This window comes from Geotrypetes seraphini, chromosome 17 (genome assembly GCF_902459505.1).
Source record: "Geotrypetes seraphini chromosome 17, aGeoSer1.1, whole genome shotgun sequence".
Classification (NCBI taxonomy): Eukaryota; Metazoa; Chordata; class Amphibia; order Gymnophiona; family Dermophiidae; genus Geotrypetes; species Geotrypetes seraphini.
The window spans coordinates 37597139-37619937 of NC_047100.1; the positions used below are offsets into that span (position 1 = coordinate 37597139).

General features: G+C 42.8%; 1 protein-coding gene across 8 annotated transcripts in view; it reads right to left on the reverse strand.

Annotated features, from left to right (window-relative positions):
• NISCH (nischarin) overlaps window positions 1-22799 on the reverse strand; it is a 149533-nt gene that overhangs the window by 25796 nt on the left and 100938 nt on the right. For 7 of the 8 annotated variants that reach the window (XM_033925916.1, XM_033925919.1, XM_033925915.1 and 4 more), the window contains 3 exons: window positions 9014-9141; window positions 4146-4192; window positions 2311-3609 (listed from right to left, as the gene is read on the reverse strand). In XM_033925916.1, coding sequence (XP_033781807.1) covers window positions 2311-3609; window positions 4146-4192; window positions 9014-9141 — 1474 coding nt within the window. Of the gene's footprint in view, window positions 1-2310; window positions 3610-4145; window positions 4193-9013; window positions 9142-22799 lie in introns of those variants that run through there. The other variant, XM_033925923.1, reaches the window with a different exon arrangement.

The window sequence follows — 22799 nt, forward strand, 5'->3', positions numbered from 1 at the left end:
GCTTTGGTGGAGGGGGGGGGAATCCCCCATCATTCAAGTTTTCAGGAATGAATATTCATGAGTCAGATTTGCATGCACTGGATGGGGTTTGGTTTGGAAACCACTAGGCCACATCCACTCCCTCAAATTTAAAAGAAATATGGCATCCCTAATTATATTGGTAAGTCTGAAGTACAGACCTCTTTAGGATACTAGATCTCAGACTCTGGATAATAAAAAAGGCCTGTAAGGAAGTTTACTCCACCTATTAATAAAGTTATTATTATTATTATTATGTTTTAGCCAACTAGCATGTCGGGGGAACATGGCTGGAATATTTTGAAACAACCAAAAAGTGGAGCAGATACTCAAAATCATATAATTCAATATCAAAACATCCTCTTCTTTAATATCTACAACATCAACCAATTGTGAAGCATTCAAGGAAGTGGGGGAAGACCTCAGACTCCCCTCAACTCATTTCAGAACAGTATGTACTGATCAACTGAATGTGTTGTCTTTTTAATCATTGGTCTCAATTGCCCCCTCCCCTCCAACCAAATTAAGGAAAAAAAATGGTTTGATCTTTAAAATTCTGATCCCAACGGGATCCGTTTCGCCCTGAGCTTCTTCAGGGGATCAGACTCATGCCCGTGTCCCATCCATAAGCCTTGTTCCAATTCAATCTTTACCAAAATGGGAACACATTCTCAGCACAGCAGGGTCTCCAACAGGAGCATAATTTGACCCATGCTGCTGCCAATACAAAGGTGTACATATTAAAGAAGAGGATGAATTATATGATTTTGAGTACCTGTTCCACTTTTTGGTTGTTATCTTTTGATTATATTGTGTGGAGTTGTCATATTTTTTTGTTTTCTAAGTGTGGAATATTTGGAAGCCTTTTCAAACACTGCTGGGGTGAGTTTATACATCATAGCCAGCCCATGTCTCCCAAGTCAAGAGGGCATTAAGGCCATATTAGGGCTTTTTATAAATCGCTGGCTGCTGCGGTAAAAGCTCCAACATGCATAGGAATTCTATAAGTGTCGGAGCTTTTAGCACAGCGGCTGGCAATAAAAAACCCTAATGTGGCTTGATAAAAGGGGTCCTATGTTAACCATAGGGGCTGCTCAGACATCTCTTTCTATTGGGTACTTTTAATCTGAGCAAAAGTTCTCATCTACTTGCTGTGGGTACAAGGTGAACAACACGTGTAGAGTTGAAAATACCAACCTCCCCGACCTAAATATAAACCTGATAATGCCACTGCTCAGGGTTACCAGACATCTGGAAAAACTAGGACATGACCTCTTTAGAGGACTGTTTGGGTGTGGCACAGTGGTTGGATCTACAGCCTCAGCACCCTAGGGTTGTGGGTTCAAAACCCCGCGCTGCTCCTTTTGACCCTGGGCAAGTCACTCAGTCCTCCATAGCCCCACGTACATTAAATAGATTGTGAGCCCACCGGGACAGATAGGGAAAATCCTTGAGTACCTGATTGTAAAAACCGCTTAGATAACCTTGATAGGCGGTATATAAAAATCCTAATAAACTTAAAAAACTTAAATTGAAACTGCCCAGAGGGATTTAAAAAACCTGGAAGTTTGTCCGGGTTTTGGAAGGCCACGAGCTTGGAGGGCCTTCGTGCATGTGTAGACGTCAAGGTGATGACATCCGCGCATGCACAGAGGTCCTCCAATTTTCAAAACAGACAATTTATACACATAAATGCTGTTTTAACAAACTGCTTTGAAAATTGTCTTTCTAAAAAGCAGTTTGGAGTCCCTATAAAAATCTGTTCTCAGCAACAGATAATAAATAAGGAGCAGTTTTATTAAAAATATTCCACGCCTAGCTGTCACCTTTTAAAGTTAAAAAAATATAGATATATTTAAATTTTTTAACTTTAAAAAAGTTACAGTTAGGCGTGGAATATTTTTAAATAAAACTGCTCCTTATTTATATCTGTTACTGAGAACAGATTTATATATATATATATATATCAGGCTTGTCCAGGTTCAGTTCTCATGGGTTGCAAGCAGACCAGGTTTTCAGGATATCTCTAATATAAATATATATATGAGAGAGGGTCTGACTACAACATTATAGTGGGCATGTAAATCTCTCATGCATATTCATTAGAGAAATCCTCTTTACGGCCTCAAAGACGGAATTGGACAAGCCTGCTTTAAATAAAGCACATGCAGCTTTGAAGAGTAAAAATATACATTTTTGACTTAAGATGGAACATTTTATTCAAATCCAATACAAGGTATTTAATAGGAATAAGGATGTACATCTTTCTGTCTAAATTACAGAATTGATTACCTTGTTGCCTGGGCCTGTCTATTACTGGTATCCGGCAGATGATTTTGGACAGTGTCCGGACTTTTTGAACCTTTGAAAATGATGATAGTTTTGACATCCTGCAGAAAAGTCCTCAAGAGGCTGTAAACTTTTAGAAAGTGAAACTTTTCATGGGGCAGAAGAAACACTGCAGTCACAAATCTGTATCCGATAAGTAGCTGGAGGATGTGGCCATCCGAGAACGATCCCTTCTTCTGGGCAGAGCTGTGGAAGGGACGCAAAAGAACCAAGGCCAGAGGAATCCTATTGAGGCTGAAAGCATTTAACACACCTTCTGAGTCTAAGCTCTTATCAAATAGCACATGAAAGTTGGCCTTTAGTACATACAAATACTGAGATGTGAAAAATATCCAACAAGGAAGTAGAATATATGGACTACCTTTGGTTGAATCATAGACTGTCGAATATAGGGTATAGAACCAGGCATTTTTGGCCCACACCGTCCTGGCAGTAGCCGATTGTGACTGGAGATCATTGGGGTTGCTCTGAAATAGACAGACTGGAAAACATCCTTTTATCTCAGCATCATTTGAGGCAACATGATGGAAACCTTCCAGCTGGAAGACAAATTCTTGTAGACTCATTTTGACACTATATGGCATAATCCCAGGCGGCATGGATGTGCAAGCCTGAGAGACGAGCATTTGTAAAGAGTAATAAAAATCCTGCAGGTTTTGGGGCTCAGAGAGTACAAAGAGGCAGCTCACAAGACATCGCGTTTTGAGTGTTAAGCACATTTCTGGCACCAGAAAACCGAACTCCGCCAGGTCAGTATATGGAAAGCACAAGGCTAGTTTCACAGCGGAAAGGTTGGGCAGGTGGTTATCCTGTGATTCATGTTTAGGAATCTCAAACACAGCCAGCACATCATCAGTCAGCACAAGACAAGAAGCAAACTGATGGATTCCTTTATAAATATGAATAGAAAAGCTCCAAAGAACTTTGACTATGTGGACTTGATCTCCAGGGCTTCTAGCCACCGTCTGAGCCACATCTGATGCCACATTCCATTCTGGCTGTTCTCCTTTATGAAGTCCCATTTCAAAATAGCCATCCTCAAGCTCTGTAACTCTGGGGCCACTTGTGAGACTCCCTTCATATTCCCCGTCTGTGAATGAATGAGGTGGCCTACGTAATGCTTGAGCAATCGAGTTGGAGAGGTGATGGATAAAATCCTGGTTGGTGGCAGTGTAAGATACGCAGGAAAATGGTAGGATAATGGTGTTTTGAGGGCAAGGATTTTCCTGGGAACACTCAGAACTTTAATGGAGAAGAAAAAAAAGGAAAAAAGTCGGTTATAAAGAAGCCAAAGACATGGCAGATGCCTTTTCCATTTTAATTGTATATTTTAGTTATACAAGAAACTCCAACTCATAATTTAATTGTTGGCACTCTACTCACTTTAAGCCAGGGATCTCAAAGTCCCTCCTCGAGGGCCGCAATCCTGTCGGGTTTTCAGGATTTCCCCAATGAATATGCATGAGATCTATGTGCATGCACTGCTTTCATTGTATGCTAATAGATCTTATGCATATTTATTGGGGAAATCCTGAAAACCCGAATGGATTGCGGCCCTCGAGGAGGGACTTTGACACCCCTGCTCTACATTGAAGAAAAGTTATTTTTGAGTGTATTGACTTTGCCTTTACATACCCACATCCCTCTTGGTTGAACGTTTGCTGCTGTTTCAGCCATGAAGAATTACTTACAAATCTTATACTCTGTAAGAAAATAGTCATGCTAGTGATTGAGCTGTCATATCAGTCACTGATCACTACATTTGCTATTGCTCTCACCTTGTGGAAAGATCTCCTGTGTGTCCATCTATGTCTGAAGTAGATGTCTGAAAGAAGAGGAGGATTTTTTTAAATGGATCTGTCATGAAATATAGCTTTTATGAGTCCAATACATTTTTTTGAATTATAAATATTGTACATAATCAGTACGTAATGCAATGTAATCATTGTATAATGTCAGTAACAACAATAAGTCAATTGACAAATTTCCATAAAGAAAATGAAGTGTGGATAAGCCATATCATGAAATAGTCCAAACATTATCCCCTCCTTTTACAAAAGCATGGAAGATTTGAGCTCCGGCCAGCGGGCTGAATGCTCTGCACTGCTCCGACAGTTATAGAGTTCCTGAATGTCTCTACTGGTCACTTTCTGTGGTCATCTACTTCTAATATGTCTCACATGGTAGAATCAATGCACATATCAATCTATATATGATGTGAAACAAACATTTAAACTCAAGTGATATTTCTACATCTATAATAAATTATGCCTATGGCTAGGCCCACTCTTACTATCGAAAACTACTACTGCTACTATTAAATATTTCTATAGCACTACCAGATGCACACAGCACTGCACAGAGTCACAAAGAGGAATAAACAGTCCCTGCTCCAAAGAGCTTACAATCTAAACAGGCAAGACAGACAAACCGGATGTCATGGATACAAGGACTGGGCTGGAGGGCAGAGGGGCGTACAGGACAATCAAGCCATTGTATATCACTGATGAGGTTGGCTCTTATTGGTGGAATGAATGAGGCATTATGGCATCACAATCTCTGCTCTGTTTCCCAAAGACAAAAAGGATGTCATGGAACAGTTAAGGGGAACGGTTAATCAGCAGGCTGGGTTGGAGGGCAAAGGAGTAGGGTTAAGGATTGAAGGATATATCAAAAGGGTGGGTTTTCAGTCTGCTTTTAAACAAGGGAAGGGGCTTGATGGACAAACTCAGGTAATTTATTCCAGGCATAGGGGGCAGCTAGATGAAAGGAACGAAGTCTGGAATTGGCAGTGGAGGAAAAGGGTAACGCTAAGAGTGACTTATCTGAGGGAGGGAGTTCTCTGGGAGGTGTATAAGGAGAGAGAAGAGAGGAGAGATATTGAGGGGCAGCAGAATGAACATCTTGTAGGTCAGCAATAAGATCTTGAACTGTATGCGATGGCAGATGGAAGCTAAGCAGGGTCAGGCCTGGCTAGTACCTGGATGGGAGACCACCTAGGAGCACTAGGTGCTGTAGGCTAAGGGGCCCTATATTTTGGGCAGCAGCGTCTTAGTGGAACCATACACTGTGCGGGAGAAGGCAATGCCATTAAACATCACAGGGTGGATTTCTCACTGAGCATGTTGCCAGGGGTCAGTGGCATAACCCATCCATAAGAAGTTATTTTATTCCTAACAATTTTCAAAATGGTATTTCTACGTTGTAGGCCTGATGTTCAACCTGTGGTGCTAAGGGGCTAAAAAAGCTGCTCACAGCCACAGCCTGAAATAACCCTGGACATTGCAGCCTCCAGCACTGAATGCAAGCACTGGCTGATTTTGTTTGTTTGTTGGGGTCTATTAACAACACCTTTCTGAAGAGATTCACTTAAGGTGGTAAGAACATAAGAATTGCCACTGCTGGGTCAGACCAGTGGTCCATCGTGCCCAGAAGTCCGCTCCCGCGGCGGCCCTTAGGTCTAGGACCTAAGCCCCAAGTCTAGACTTACCTGTGTACGTTCTGGTCTGTCAGGAACTTATCTAACTTTGTCTTGAATCCCTGGAGGGGGTTTTCCCCTATAACAGCCTCCGGTGTTTGAGATCATTGCCTAACTTTACATGCTTATTTAGTGGCGAAATTCAGCCCGCCAACTATCTAACTGGCAAAGTAGAGGCTTTGCCCAAAATCCACCTCTGGACCACCCCTTATCTAGCTGGTTAGGAAATGGCCAGTTTGAGCCAATATTAATTGTGGCGTGCCACTGAATATCGGTGGCTGGCCAGCTCTACAAGGTTTAACTAGGCAGGAACCTCTTCTGCCTGGTTAAGCCCCTGTGAATACTGACCCCAGTAAAGGAAACTCATTACCAGTAAGAGATCAGCTAGATTTTAATTTTAAGAATGAATAAATCCTTCTACAGGTTTGTGCTGGACAGGTAATTCTGCACTATTTCCACGTTGTTAGGGTAATTTACTAACAGTTAATGTTTGCTAAATGTCGTTAAGCTGTGTTTTTTTGTTTGTTTGTTTGTTTTGCAGCAAGGCCAGTTTTATGCAGTTTTAAGCAACTGTTCAAAAGAAGATAATGTAAATTAATAGCATTAGCATGCACTTAGTAAATGACACAAGTTTCAGACAATTTGTCCAATCAACTAGAAGAAAACGGTGACGGAGTTCAAAAAAGCATGGGATGAACACAGAGGATCTAAAATAAGAGTAAATATTGAACTAAGGCCAGTACTAGGCAGACTTGCATGGTCTGTGTCTGTATATGGCCATTTAGGGGGGGAGGATGGGCTGCAGAGGGCTTCAGTGGCTGGGAGAGTGTAGATCAGGGGTCTCAAAGTCCCTCCTTGAAGGCCGCAATCCAGTCGGGTTTTCAGGATTTCCCCAGTGAATATGCATGAGATCTATTTGCATGCACTGCTTTCAATGCATATTCATTGGGGAAATCCTGAAAATCCGACTGGATTGCGGCCCTCAAGGAGGGACTTTGAGACCCCTGGTGTAGATGGGCTGGAGTGAACTTTGACAGAAGCTTCAGTAGTTGGAACCTAAGAACAGTCCCGGGTAGAGCTTTCGATTCTTGCCCAGAAATAGCTAAGAAGAAGAAAAAAAAATTTAATTGAATCAGATTGGGCAGACTGGATGGACCATTCGGGTTTTTATCTGCCGTCATCTACTTTGTTACTAACAGGACATATCTTCACCTTGTACTGTAACTTTCTACTCTGACTGCCAGACAAATTTCTGTGGAAAATATACTAACTAAACGTTCCCTGGATAATTCTAACATCCAATACTTTCTGATTAACGTTAAGGCCCCCATTTAGAGCATGCTAATTTTTAGCGCACATGAAATCGGTTAATATAAAGACCCCTAAGTCTGATTCCACTTATCCTAAATTTAACAAATAACTAGAATTAAAAACTAAACAAACTAGTGTCTTCCCTCTCCCTTTTTATACCCCAGGATTAAAAAATGTAGTGGGTCGAAGCAGATCAATCTTCCCATAGCTTTTTTTTTTTTTAAACAGAGCCAACTCCTTACTCTGCCCAACCCTGTCAATATTCTGGTAAAAATCAATACATGCTAACTGCCATATCATTGCCTAATATTCAGCTTAGGGCCTCTTCTATCAAACTGGGCTAGCGTTTTTTAGTGCAGAGCGTCGGGAGCAGCGCGACTCTCTGCGCTAAAAACTGCTAGCGCAGTTTGATAGAAGAGGCCCTAAGTATCAGGGCCACCTCTGAAGGTTTGAAAAGCACTTTTTTTATTTATTTCTTTTTTCTTTATTCATTTACATCTTGCATCAAATGTATAAATAATTGACATATTGAAATTGTATACATGACTTGAATTTCTTATCAATTTAACATTAATATATAAGATTTAATCTCTTCCCTCCCATCCTATATGCTATCAAGTAAACCATATAAGTATTCTTATTTAATGAACTAAATATCTAATCAAATTCAGAAACCTCCCCCATCCTTCATCTGTTTTAGTACTTCTAATGGAAAAATGGCATTTATTCATTACAATATTTTGTCAATGGCCCCCAGATCTCTTTAAATTTATTGTAATTCCCTTTTTGTATCGCAATAATTCTTCCCATTTTATAAATGTGACACAACAAGTTCCACCAGAAACAGTAATTGAGTCTACTCCAATTCTTCCAATTAGATGCGATATGTTGTATGGCGACCCCTGTCATAACCAATACAAGTTTTTTAACCGTAAGGGATGGGAGGAGGAGGAGGAGGAACATGGTTCAGCCATGTCAGATTTAAAAAATAAATCTGAGAGGAAAGGCCTCCGAGACCTGCTTACAAGGTTTTGGGGTTGTTGTGTTTTTTTTAATCCTGAGAGGTGGGAAGGAGGGGGATGAAACACTGCTGGGGGCTTCAGTGAAAGGCAAGGAGACTAAGCGGTTTCCAACCCACCTTTTTTTTTCTTCTAATATTCAAAAACCAGGCAAGTGACAAAATGACCTGAATAACTTTAACAGGGCAACTTTGACCAAGTATATTTAACAGCAGTTTATCCACATAAAGGGTCACTAAGTATGATAAGTAAATAAATAAGCAGACAAATATTTGGGTAACTATGTGTTCATTGCCTTAATAATAGACCTGTGTATCTCTGGTAAAAATGCTTAATAAACCTAGCCATAAGTGACTTTGGAACAGACCTTACCCATGTAAAGACATTTTTTTCTTTTATAATGATATGCTTGGCCCTACCTAGAGGTTTAATAGAGAAGATAAGGGAGGGGGGGGGGGGAGAAGAGCACTAGGGAAAAGAAAGAACAGGGAAAGGGAAAAAACAAACTCTCAGATAACCAGCATATGTTTCTCAAGCATGCCTGAGAGAGTGGGAGAGTGTGACGCAGCGGTTAAAGCTCCAGCCTCAGCAGCCTGAGGTTGTGGGTTCAAACTCCACGCTGCTCCTTGTGACCCCGGGCAAGTCACTTAATCCCCCCATTGCCCCAGGTACCTTAGATAGATCGTGAGCCTACCAGGACAGACAGGGAATAATGCTTGAGTACCTGAATAAATTCATGTAAACTGCTCTGAGCTCCCTTGAGAGAACGGTATAGAAAATTGAATGAATAAATAAGGAACTTTTAATATACTCTGTGAAAAAGTGAGAGTCATTTTACCTGTCCTTCTCCTCCACTTCCAGAATCCGTTTCTTCTGAGCATCTTAGGGTAGCTGTAGGATCAGTAGGAATCAAACTACTAGGTGAAGACAAACTGCTGACTATAGCTGCTTCTATACAAACTATTTCTGGAATAAACATATAGGAACATAGGTCAATCAAGTGGACAAAAGATTAACTTAGCAAAGTCTGGGCTTTTTATCCTGTTACAAAGTTTAACACATTACTTGTCAAAACGCCAATTAAATATTAGCATGCATCAAAAAGAACATCATTCTAATCAATTTTAAAATACATTATCTCCCCAATAAAACACAAGTTCCACTCCCCCCCTGCCCCCACCGCTTATAAGATCTACATTGCAGCTATAAAATGTAGCAGAAATGAAACTAACCAGAATAAAATTTTGTATTTTTTTGCCGATTCCAATAATCTAGAAGCAAAAACTAGAGGAGAGTTCTAATTGTACCTCTTTAACTCACTGAATGACCTTGAGAAAAGTTATCTCCACTCAATGTGCTTCACTGAAGCAGAGAATTTGAACTATGGGCAGAATTCACTAAACCTCCAAACCGCGTGCGATCCGTTTCCATTTGCATGCTGGACAATCAATTCAGTAAAGGCCTGCATGCAAATGGAGACGATCGTTAACACGCATGCACCCTACCCACGGCTCAGCCCAGCCCAGATCTCTATTGCCTGCTCCCAGACTCTTCTGCTCTCTCCCGCCATTCCCTGCAGTGCAAAGCCCATGGTTTGAAAGCAGGCATGCACTGCGGGGAACGGCGGCAGAGAGCAGGAGAGTCTGGTGAGCAGGGAAGAGAGATCGGGCACCGGCCCGACATCCCCCTGCAGGCCCAGATATCTCCTGCTCTCTGCCACCGTTCCCCGCAGTGCAGGCCCGCTTTAAAACCATGGGCTTGCACTGCAGGGAATGGTGGCAGAGAGCAGGAGAATCTGGGAGCAGGCAAGAGATCTGCCCGACACCCCCTCAGGCCCCGATCTATCCTGCCTGCCCTGCTCAGATATCTCCCTTCCTCCCTCCCTCCCTGCGACCGGCACGGCCCTCACCCCCTCATGACACAGCCCCCCCTAGGACCGCCCCCTGGCACCATAAAGTTGGGAGCAGGAGGGGTTCTCAGTCCCTCCTGCTCCTAGACATGACAATACAACATATGCACTAAGTAGCATCTGGTGAGATTAGGTGGCTTAGATGCGTTGACTGAGTGGCATTTCTAGGTGAATGACTTTAAGGCGCTCACCCAGAAATGCCACCTAATCTCGCCAGATGCTACTAGTGCATTTATTTTGTTAGCGGAGAGATATTTTGTGTTGTTTTATACCACATTTTGCTTAGCAATGAGATAAATATCCACTTTGGTCTCAGATTACAATAACCTCTCCCATATGAATGTGGTATAAGAACATAAGCATTACCATATTATGTTAAGACATAGGGTCCATCTAGCCCAGTGGTCTCAAACTCGCAGCCCGCCAGGTACTATTTGGAGGCCCTCGGTATGTCTATCATAATCACAAAAGTAAAATAAAACTGTTTCTTGATCATATGTCACTTTAGCTATAAATGACAATATTATTATTAAGACTTAGCCAAAAGGAAAGATTTATAAACTATAAAGAGTTTTTACCTCATGCAAAATTATCATTTCTTTAATAAGACATTTTGAGGCCTTCCAAGTACCTAAAAATCCAAAATGTGGCCCTGCAAAAGGTTTGAGTTTGAGACCACTCATCTAGCCCATGGTCTTGTTTCCAACAGAGGCCGATCCAGATCACTGGTCCAATAAATGTTTCTTTGATAATTGTTTGTGTTAGGGAGCAATTTCATCATGTGGGTTACTTTTATACAAACCATTCCAAGAATAAACCTCTCTTAAGCCTAGGCAAGCGGCTTATGATCTCAGTTTCTCAAATTAATTACTAATTCTCACTGTGAGAAAGAAAGCATCTTCCTGAAGTTCATAAGATGTAATGTTTATAGGCAACTTATCCAGATGCGCTTTGAAATTCTTTTTAATCAAGCCTGTGGCACCCAAACTAATGGAAAGTATGTATGTGACTTGCTGGCACATTTTCTTAGTCTCAAATTGTATGGCTTGGTACCTTGATAATAAATAGCATATCATATAGCTCTTTTTTTCCCCAGAAGTGACTTTTTCTTTTTACCACCTTCCCATACAGACTATATTTGTAGAGGAATTTTTAAATTATTAAACAGTCAACATTTTCTCCAGACTCAGCCAGAGACCCAGAAAATGACACATGGAAAGAATCTGTCTCCATCCCCACGGTTAACCATGGGAAACTATTCCCGTGTCATTCTTTAAGAAGAGAGGGAAGAGTCAGAGTATGAGCCACTGACCCTCAAGCCTTGCATTGAAGAATGCTGATGTAGAAGGACTGAGATTGAGATTGACACTAAAGAATGAAAGTCTCTGGTATCAGCCCCAACACCCTAGGATTGTTGGGCAAGTCACTTAATCCCCCAGTGCCCCAGGTACATTAGATAGAATGTGAGCCCGCCGGGACAGACAGGGAAAAATGCTTAAGTACCTGAATAATTTGTAATCCGTATAGAATTGTAGGATATGTGGAATATAAATAAAACTCCAGAGCTGATACTGTGATGTCATAATGCTTTTTTCCACCAATTAGAGCCACCCTCATCAGTGATGTCACAATGGTTCATTATCCTATACTTGTCTCACATAAGAATCAGGGTATGAATGGTTAGAGCCACTGACCTTCAAGCCCTGCATTGAAGAACGCTGGAGTAAGACTGAGGTTGAGACACACTAAAGAATGATACTGGATGGTTTTTCTGTAGCTCTTTTAAAGAACTCAAGTCACCTTCCTCAGCAGTTGCTTTAACCCAGGCCTCTGGTAGTGCCAAACTGTTTCTACTTTATAAAGATGAACCTGAGGGATCTTGAAATGCATTGAAATATCTTATAGCCTTCCTCCAATCTGTATCTTTGAATAACTTATCCCAGAGTTCTTATCCCTGGAGCAGGTATAGCATGTTTAGACCTTTGCTTTAAAATCATTTCACACAACAGTAAAATGGATCAATTCCATTCTTCCAGGAGCTTCAGTTCATCTACTGTAGTTGGACAAAACTGCTAAGACAATGTTTGGAAAAAAGAGTGAATTGCATTTGCTATTTAAAAGGTTACGAAGGCTCCTCCAATCAAGACTTTCTTTCTTACTCTTAATTACTTTAGCATTTCTGTAATTATCTTTCACATTAAAGTTTAAAGTATGTTGTATAGATCAGAGAAAAATGCCTATTTGATTGCATTCTGAATTGTATGTTTTAGAGTCGAATATATTTTTTAAAAAAGTACAAGGGTGTGATGACTTACACAAGACATTGTATACATTCTTTGAAATAACAGTAAAAGTTTGGAATAGCAATCCGAGGTGCTACTGTGCATCTCTTACTATTGAATCTTCTCGATTACTGTAATATTATGTACCTGACAGTCAACAAGAAAGAAGTAGCAAGACTTACAATAATACAGAATGATTTATGGCCTGAAGAAAATTGATCATGTTACACCCTTTTACTGTGAATTGCCTTGGCTGCCAATGGAAGCCCGGGTGTTGGCCTATTTCTGTTATAAGGCTGTTTCTGTTATAAGGCCCCTTCTAACTTAGTCAATAGATTCACTTTAGCATCAGTAGAAGAACTCATCCTTTGTTTAATTTTCCATCTATCCAGGGCTGTAGGAGTAAGAAATTTCTCAATCATACTTTGGCATATCTTGCAGCTCTCCATGACAATGAATTCCAAATATTGTTGCTTACTACCCATTCTTATGGACACTTCAGAAAACAATTGAAGACCCATCTTTTTTCTAAATATTTGACTGCTTAATGAATTATCTTATTCCATGCGACATGTTTACTTTTATAACTTTTTGTAAACTGCATTGAACTTCTGGTTACGCAGTTAATAAGCACTATGTTATGTTATGTTATGTTTGGTATGGGGAAGCATAAGGGCAGACAAATGAGTCAGCCCTTCTAGCCTTCTGCCTTGCCCTCTTCAGGACCCATTGCTGTTCTTCTTGACAGGTCATGAAAACAAAGAGGTCTGGCTGCAAGGCCACTGGGGTCAGAATCTTTGAGAGAATTGGAGTAAAGGATCCTGTGTTTGCAGTCATGTGTGGTGAGCTCTCTGGTCCTCATTACAATGCTTGAAGGATGGGGCACAAGTTATCGGTGGGGGAGAAGTTCTAGAGAAGATTTCTGCTCTGGCAGTGAACGCAGCGGTACGGCTTTCTGGTTCAGAAGGAATGTCAAGATTCAGCAGAAGGAGTGGTGCCCAGCCATCTCCAGGGGCCTCTGGTAGTTTGAAAGTAGAAGTTGGACACTTGTGCTGTGATGTTGCTTGGAACTCTCATGAGTAAACCATCTGTAATAACTCTAGATTCTATACGTACAGATTGCAATTTCAGATTAAAGCCAAGGACTATTCATCCTCTTCTTAATACCAACATCTAAAATGAAGGAAAGATTTCCCAAAAAGAAACAATTATCTAACCCTTTGGTGGAAAAGTCAGTTGTGTTATGGAATGCGTCTCTCGGTTCCAAGCAGTTCAGATGATCATTATTAAAGATATCTCTGGGATATGTCTTAAAATAGAAAATGTAAATTATATTAAGAATGTTGACTTAAGATTTGTTAATTTTTCTTGGGATTTTTTTTTTTTTTTTTATAATTCTTTATTCATTTTCATATTTTACATGAAGTGTACAAAATATTGAGTTACAACTAATGAATACACAATACCACTTTTATATCTATTACATAATATTCTGAACAATTTTTTTTTATCCCCTCTCCCACCCCCCACCCTTCAAGTACTTTCCAATCACCTTATACATATTGTATACCATATTATAACATGTTATGTAAAATTATTTTCACTACCCCCCCTCCATGTGTGCCATAAAGAAGACAAGAAAAAGAAGATAAATCCTACTATTCATTCAGTACAATACTTTGTCAATGGCCCCCATATTTTTATAAATTTAGGATATGTCCCTCTTTGTATTGCTATTACTCTTTCCATTTTGAATATATGACAAATTGTATTCCACCAAAATGTATAATTAAGGTTACTATGATTCTTCCAGTTATTGGTTATATGCTGAATGGCAACCCCTGTCATGACTGTAAAAGCTTGTTATTTTCTGGTGAAATTTGACTTTTTTTTCTCATCATCATTCCAAATAACACTGTATCATATGATATTGCTACATGATTTTCCATCAATTTATTAATTTGTGGCCAAATTGCATTCCAAAAACTTTTAATGTAGGGACAATGACACAGTAAATGATCCAACGTCCCAGGTTCCAGATTACAGTGCCAGCATTTATTGGACTTAGAACTATCTAATTTTTGCAAACGTGTAGGGGTCCAAAAAGCTCTATGTAATAAAAAGAACCAAGTTTGTCTCATAGATGCTGACACTGTACATCTCATTCTCCAAGACCAAATTAGTGGCCATTGAGATGCAGTAATTTGATGCTTAATCTCAATGCTCCAAATGTCTCTTAGACCATTTTTTGGTTTTTTATTCAAATATCCAGATATTAATTTATACCACAATGCGGCTTGATGCCCTAGGACAGGGGTCTGCAACCTTTAAGACATAAAGAGCCACTTGGACCCGTTTTCGAAAAGAAAAAAAAACTTGGAGCCGCAAAACCATTATAAAACAAATCTAACACTGCATATATTGTTTCTTATCTTAATGCTATATACAGGATCACTAAATTGAAAATAAAATCATTTTTCCTACCTTTGCTATTTGGTGATTTCATGAGTCTCTGGTTGCACTTTCTTCTTCTGACTGTGCATCCAATCTTTCTTCCTTTCTTTCAGCTTCCTGTATGTTTCCTCTCCTCCAGACCTCATTCTCTCCCCCAACTTTTTCTTTCTGTCTCCCTGTTCCCCCTTCTTTCTGTCTCCATGCCGTCCCCCAAGCCACTCGGTTTGCTGCCACCGCAATCGGGGAACAGCCCCCAAGCCACCGCCGTCCCAAGCTTTCCCTGCAGAAGTGTTGCGCTGACCAGCATTCCGCTCCCTGACGTCAATTCTGACGTAGGAGAGGAAGTTCCGGGCCAACAAGGCATTTCTCCTCATTCCATCCAGCCTGAGCTCCATCTCTCCTTGATCCAGCATTTCCCTTGTGTGTCTGTCAGAATTACCATTCCACCTATTTTCCAGCATCACCCTTCTTTGTGTCCATCTCACCTATATCCCTATCTCACCACTTTTTCAGAATCTTCATTTGTCTCTGTCCTTATCTTTACGCCATGTTCACCATTTGCCCTTTCAATGTCTTTATCTCCCCCCCCCACTTTTTCAGCATTACTTCTATGTCTCTATTTCACCTCCTCTTCATGTCCCCTCTGTATCTCTATCCTTATTCAGTAGGTCCTGCTTACCCTTTCTCTTCTTTGTGTCACTATCTCCATTTTCAGCTTTCCCCCCCCCCTTTTCCTTTGTTACTGCACCCTGTAGCTAGAATCTTTCCACCCTCCCTCCACTCCGGCCCAGCCCAGTATGAAAGATTTCCTTTTGTTTCCCTCCCCTCTCTCTTTCTCTCTCTCTTCTCCTCCCTCACCCACGAGTCCTGCATCTGGCCCTCTCCCTTCTACCTGCACCTGGCAACACCCCCCTGCTCCGCGGCTCTCTTCAGCAACTCGTCAGCAGCAGTGATCAAGACAAGCTGCCGACATCGAGGCCTTCCCTCTACGTGTCCCGCCTTTGTGGAAAAAGGAAGTTGAAACAAGCGAGACTCGCAGAGGGTAGGCCCCGACGTCAGAAGCTTGTGTCGATCGCTGCTGCTGAGTTGCCGAAGAGAGCCGCGGAGCAGGGGATGTGGCCGGAAGCAGGTAGAAGGGAGAGGGAGATAGGAAGGCTGTAGATCTCCGGAGCATGACACCGACCCCGGCCAGGATGATTTCTTTTTCAGGCACCTTACAAGTCCAGCGTCGCGGCGGGAAATAGCCATGCTGAGTAGTGAGCTCAGCACTACACAGATGAAAGCCTTGCTTGCTGATTGGTCCGGCGGCACGGCGGGGCGGGGCCGCCGGACCAATCAGCAAGCAAGGCTTTCATCTGTGTATGTGCTGAGCTCACTGCTCAGCATGGCTATTTCCCGCCGCGACGCCGGACTTAAGCTGCATGCCTGCGTGACACACTACCGGAGCCGCAGCAAAGGTGGAAAAGAGCCGCATGCGGCTCTGGAGCCGCAGGTTGCCGACCCCCGCCCTAGGAAGTCTGCTTGGAAACATAAGAACTCTAAACTATATTGATTATTCAATGTTTTCCATTCAGGGAACCCAACCTGAATGGCCTGCTTCAATTGCAACCATTTAAAACTTTGTTTTTTACTAAGACCAAATCTATGTTGTAATTGTGAAACTTCCAGCAGTTTACCTTCCGAAATAACATCATTCAGAGATCTAATGCCTGCAATAATCCAGTCCTTCCAAAGGATTTGAGCTCCGCCAATTTTAATCTTGGAGTTTATGCATAAAGACTGATTAGTTGACTCGTTTATTGGGACAGGCGTTAATTTACTAATAAACCTCAACATTTTCCAAGTATCCATTAATATCTTATTTTCTCTGTATCTTCTAGGCATGTTGATACTTGGAAGATGAACTAAATTTAGGGGAAACATAAGGCGCCATTCCAAATATAACCAATCCGGTGCATTATCTATCAGTTCTGGGAGGATCCAATACATACCCTGACGTAAAATATAGGCTTGATGGTACCTATAAAAATTTGGAAAATTTACCCCTCCCTCCTTAATTGATTTTTGCAAAGATACCAAAGCTATTCTATGCGTTTTACCAAGCCAAATAAATTTCGTTAAATGCTATTAAGCTTTTTATAAAAGGACCCCTGAAAATAAATAGGTATCGTACTCATTTGGTAGCAAACTACAGGCAAGATCATCATTTTAATAGTTTGAACTCTCCCCCACCAAGAAAGATGTAACGGATTCCATTGCTCACATAACTCTGTAACTCTTTTCAATACAAATTTTTCATTTTCTTTTACTGTATCTTCAATTATATTTTTAACTTGAATGCCAAGATATTTAAATCCTTCTTCTTTCCATATGAACGGAAAAGCGTCAAATAATCCTTTTACACAATGAACATTTAAAGGTATAAGTTCAGACTTACTCCAATTAATTTTATAACCTGAAAATTTACCAAACATATCAATTAATTCCAATAGACAAGATAAGGTAGACTCTGGATTCCTCAAATAAAGTAAAATATCATCCGCATAAGCCGAAATTTTATATTCCATATCAGAATATGGAATACCCTGTATCCCCCTTGCTTGCTGTATTGCTAACAATAAGGGTTCTAATACAACATCAAATAACAAAGGAGATAAAGGACAACCTTGTCTAACTCCCCTCTGCAATTGAAAACCATCAGATATCATATTATTAATATTTAATCTTACAATCGGGAAGCTATACAATGTTTTTACCATTTGTATAAATCCAGAACCTATACCAAACCATTCTAAAGCACAGTTACTTACCGTAACAGGTGTTATCCAGGGACAGCAGGCAGATATTCTTGACTGATGGGTGACGGCACCGACGGAGCACCGGTACGGACAATTTTAGAGTGATTGCACTCTAAGAACTTGGAAAGTTCTGGTAGGCCGTACCGCGCACGCGCGAGTGCCTTCCCGCCCGACAGAGGCGCGCGGTCCCCAGTTATGATAAGCAGGCTAAGAAGCCAACCCGGGGAGGTGGGAGGGATGCAAGAATATCTGCCTGCTGTCCCTGGATAACACCTGTTACGGTAAGTAACTGTGCTTTATCCCAGGACAAGCAGGCAGCATATTCTTGACTGATGGGTGACCTCCAAGCTAACAAAAAGAGGGATGGAGGGAAGGTTGGCCATTAGGAAAATAAATTTTGCAAAACAGACTGGCCGAAGTGTCCATCCCGTCTGGAGAATGCATCCAGACAATAATGAGATGTAAAAGTATGAACTGAGGACCAAGTAGCAGCCTTGCAGATTTCCTCAATAGGAGTGGAACGGAGGAAAGCTACAGATGCTGCCATTGCTCGGACTCTATGGGCCGTGACAGAACCTTCCAGTGTCAGTCCGGTCTGAGCATAACAGAATGAAATGCATGCTGCCAGCCAATTAGACAACGTACGTTTAGAAACAGGACGTCCCAATTTATTCGGATCAAAGGACAGAAAGAGTTGGGGAACTGATCTGTGGGGTTTCGTACGCTCTAGATAGTAAGCTAGAGCCCTCTTACAATCCAAAGTATGTAGAGCCTGTTCCCCAGAATGAGTATGAGGTTTCGGAAAGAAGACAGGCAGAACAATGGATTGGTTGAGATGGAAATCAGAGACAACCTTAGGGAGAAACTTTGGATGTGTACGCAGAATCACCTTGTCATGATGAAAGACTGTAAAAGGTGGATCTGCAACTAGTGCATGTAGCTCACTGACCCTCCTGGCAGAGGTAAGAGCAATAAGGAAAAGTACCTTCCAAGTGAGAAACTTGAAAAGAGTGGTAGCCAAAGGTTCAAATGGAGGCTTCATTAAGGCGGAAAGAACCACATTGAGATCCCAGATAACAGGAGGGGCTTTAAGAGGTGGTTTCACATTGAAAAGACCTCGCATGAACCTGGACACCAGGGGATGAGCTGAGAGAAGTTTTCCATGAACCGGCTCATGGAAGGCAGCAATGGCACTGAGATGGACTCTGATGGAAGAAGACTTAAGGCCAGAGTCAGACAAAGAAAGCAAATAATCCAACAATGTCTCCACTGCCAGGGAAGTGGGATCAAGATGGTGAAGAAGACACCAGGAAGAAAATCTTGTCCACTTCTGATGGTAACATTGCAGAGTGGCTGGTTTCCTGGAGGCATCTAGAATGGAACGAACGGGCTGAGACAAAAGAGTATCATGAGAAGTCAGCTCGAGAGATACCAAGCTGTCAGGTGCAGAGACTGGATGTTGGGATGTAGAAGGGTCTCCTGATGCTGTGTAAGCAGAGAAGGAAACAGTGGAAGAAGAAAAGGTTCCCTGGAACTGAGTTGAAGTAGAAGGGAGAACCAATGTTGCCTGGGCCACCTCGGAGCAATCAGAATCATGGTGGCTCGTTCCCTCTTGAGCTTGAACAAGGTTCTCAACATGAGAGGCAGAGGAGGGAAAGCGTACAGGAACAGATTGGACCAGTCGAGGAGAAATGCATCCGCTGCCAGACGGTGAGGAGAGTAGAGTCTGGAGCAGAATAGGGGCAGCTGGTGATTGTGAGGAGCTGCAAAGAGGTCTATCTGAGGAGTGCCCCATTGAGCGAAGATGGACTGTAGAGTGAAAGGATCGAGTGTCCACTCGTGAGGCTGGAGAATTCTGCTGAGCTTGTCCGCTAAGGAATTCTTTTCTCCCTGAATGTAAATAGCTTTCAGGAATAGATGGTGATTTATGGCCCAAGTCCAGATCTTCTGGGCTTCCTGGCACAAGAGGCGAGAGCCCGTCCCACCCTGCTTGTTGATGTAGTACATCGCAACTTGATTGTCTGTGCACAGCAGGAGAACTTGAGGGAAGAGAAGATGTTGGAAGGCCTTGAGGGCATAAAACATCGCTCTGAGTTCCAGGAAATTGATGTGATGCTTCTTTTCCTGGGCTGTCCAAAGGCCTTGAGTTTGGAACTTGTTTAAATGAGCTCCCCAGGCATAAGGGGAGGCGTCGGTGGTGATGACTAGTTGATGAGGAGGTAGATGGAGCAGAAGACCTCTGGATAGATTTGAGGATATCAACCACCATTGTAGAGACTGACGAAGAGATGATGTGACTGATATGTGACGTGAGCAAGGATCCATCGCTTGGGACCACTGGGTAGCTAGGGTCCATTGAGGAATGCGCAGGTGAAGACGTGCGAAGGGTGTGACATGAACTGTGGAGGCCATGTGACCCAAGAGTATCATCATTTGCTTGGCAGAGATGGAAAGTTGTAGAAGCACCTGCTGACACAGAGATTGAAGCGTTTGAAGACGATTGGATGGCAGGAACGCTCTCATGAGGACTGTGTCCAAGACAGCTCCGATGAATTGAAGTCTCTGAGTGGGGATGAGATGAGATTTGGGTAGATTGATCTCGAACCCCAGATGTTGAAGAAACATGATGGTTTGGTTGGTGGCCAGGAGAACAGTCTGAGATGAATTGGCCTTGATTAACCTGTCGTCCAGGTAAGGAAAGACCTGAAGGTGGTGAGATCGTAGAAAGGCAGCCACCACAATCAGACATTTGGTGAACACTCTTGGAGAGGAGGCAAGACCGAAGGGCAGCACCTTGTATTGGTAATGACAACGATTGATCATGAAGCGTAGGTACTGTCTGGAGGCCAGATTGACCGGTATATGAGTGTATGCTTCTTTGAGATCGAGTGAACATAGCCAGTCGCCTTGATTGAGAAGAGGGTAAAGAGTGGCCAGAGAAAGCATTTTGAATTTCTCCTTGACCAAGCATTTGTTTAGATCGCGAAGATCTAGAATGGGTCTTAGATCTCCTGTCTTTTTGGGGACTAGAAAATAACGGGAGTAGAATCCCTGCCCTCTCTGATCTAGAGGAACTTCCTCTATAGCGTTCAGAAGGAGGAGGGATTGAACCTCTTGAAGAAGGAGGGAAGACCGAGGAGTGTTGAAAGCAGACTCTCTTGGCAAACTTTGGGCAGGAGGTGTCTGAAAGTTGAGAGAGTAGCCGTGGCGGATGATGTTGAGGACCCACAGGTCCGAGGTGATGATTTCCCAACGGCTTATGAAATGTATAAGGCGTCCTCCTATGGGCTGTGGAAGATGAGTAGAAGGAGGAAGATTGGCTATGTCCCGGAGAACCAAGTCAAAAGGGCTGAGTTGACTTTTGAGAAGGAGGAGGTTTCACTTGCTGTTGCTGCTGGGCAGGTCGAGCAGGTTGCCTCTGTTGCTGCCTTTGACGCCTGGGTTGTTGCTGTGTTTGAGGTAAGGGACGAGCCACAAACCTTCGTTGGTAGGCCGATTGTTGACGAAAAGGCCTAGAAGGTGGGGTCTTCTTCTTTGTCTTAAGGAGAGTATCCCATCGAGTCTCATGAGCTGAAAGTTTCTGAGTAGTAGAGTCCATGGATTCTCCGAACAGCTCATCCCCTAAGCAAGGTGCATTGGCCAGTCGATCTTGGTGATTGACATCGAGTTCGGACACTCTGAGCCAGGCCAGTCGTCGCATAGCCACTGACATAGCCGTGGCTCTAGAGGTCAGCTCAAAAGTGTCATAGATTGATTTGTCCATGAACTTGCGCAGTTGCAAGAGCGATGAAGAAGTTTGGCAAAAGGCTGATTTCTTACGATCAGGGAGATATTTCTCAAAAGATGACAAACTTTGAATAAGATGCTTAAGATAAAAGGAAAAATGGAAAGCATAGTTTCCTGACCTGTTCGCTAGCATTGCATTTTGATACAGCCTTTTGCCAAACTTATCCATGGCCTTACCTTCCCTGCCAGGAGGGACAGAAGCATATACACTAGCCCCCGTGGATTTCTTTAAAGTAGACTCTACTAATAAAGACTCATGGGGTAGTTGAGGCTTGTCAAAGCCTGGAATTGGTATAACCTTATATAAGGAGTCCAGTTTACGGGGAGCTCCTGGAATGGTCAAGGGTGTCTCTAGATTTTTGTAAAATGTCTCTCTTAAAATGTCATGGAGAGGCAGCTTGAGAAATTCCCTTGGAGGCTGGTCAAAGTCAAGAGCATCTAAAAATGCCTTGGATTTTTTGGATTCAGCCTCCAAGGGAATAGATAAAGAGTCACACATCTCTTTAAGAAAAGAGGTGAAAGAAGTTGCATCAGGTTTGGAAGATGGATCAAAACCAGAAGGATCCTCGTCCCCTGATGAACACTCTCCCTCAGAGAGGAAAGGCTCTTCTGAATCACCCCACAGATCAGGGTCCCTCACCTGAAAACTGCGGTCTCGTGACTCCGGTGTGGAGGGTTCTAGGTGTCGAGTTTTATGAGTCGACTTACCAGACCTCTGTGAACCGGTACCGGGAGATGTTAAGGGTTGTGCCGGTGCCAATGTTTGAACAGCCTGGTGTCTCGGTTCCGGTGCCAAGACTGGCATTGATACCGAAGAAGTGATGTGCCCCGGTACCGACAAAGTGGATGCCGATAAAGGGGGCTGCTGCACTGTCGGTACCGTCGGCTCAGACCGGACCGGGACTGGAAGGCTCGGAGTCAAAAGAGCAGGGAGTAGCTGTTGCTTTAGCTGGACCTGCAGGACTGCGGCAATGCGCTCGTCCAATGAAGGCACCGGTACCGCTTTTTTCTTCTGCGGTACCTTGGGTGCCGCTCTACACTCCGAAGAGGAACCCGATGTCGAGGGGCTCACCTCAATCGGAGCGGAGCGCTTCCGGGGGCGCCTCGTGGTCGGCAGGATTGGACTCGCTGCTACTGAGACCGGAGGACGCTCCAACGGGGAAGGCTTCTTAGCCGGCTTACCTGCGGGGTGCGACGCCGGCGCGGTATCGACGAAGTAGGTGCCGACTGAGATGGAGCCGTCGGTGCCGGTGGTGCGGAATCAGACATCTCGGCGCCGAACAATAACGGCTGCTGTATCTGGCGGTTTTTAAGTGTTCTCTTTTTTAAAGTCGCACAGCGGGAGCAGGTAGACGCTCGATGGTCAGGACCAAGACACTGCAGACACCAGTTGTG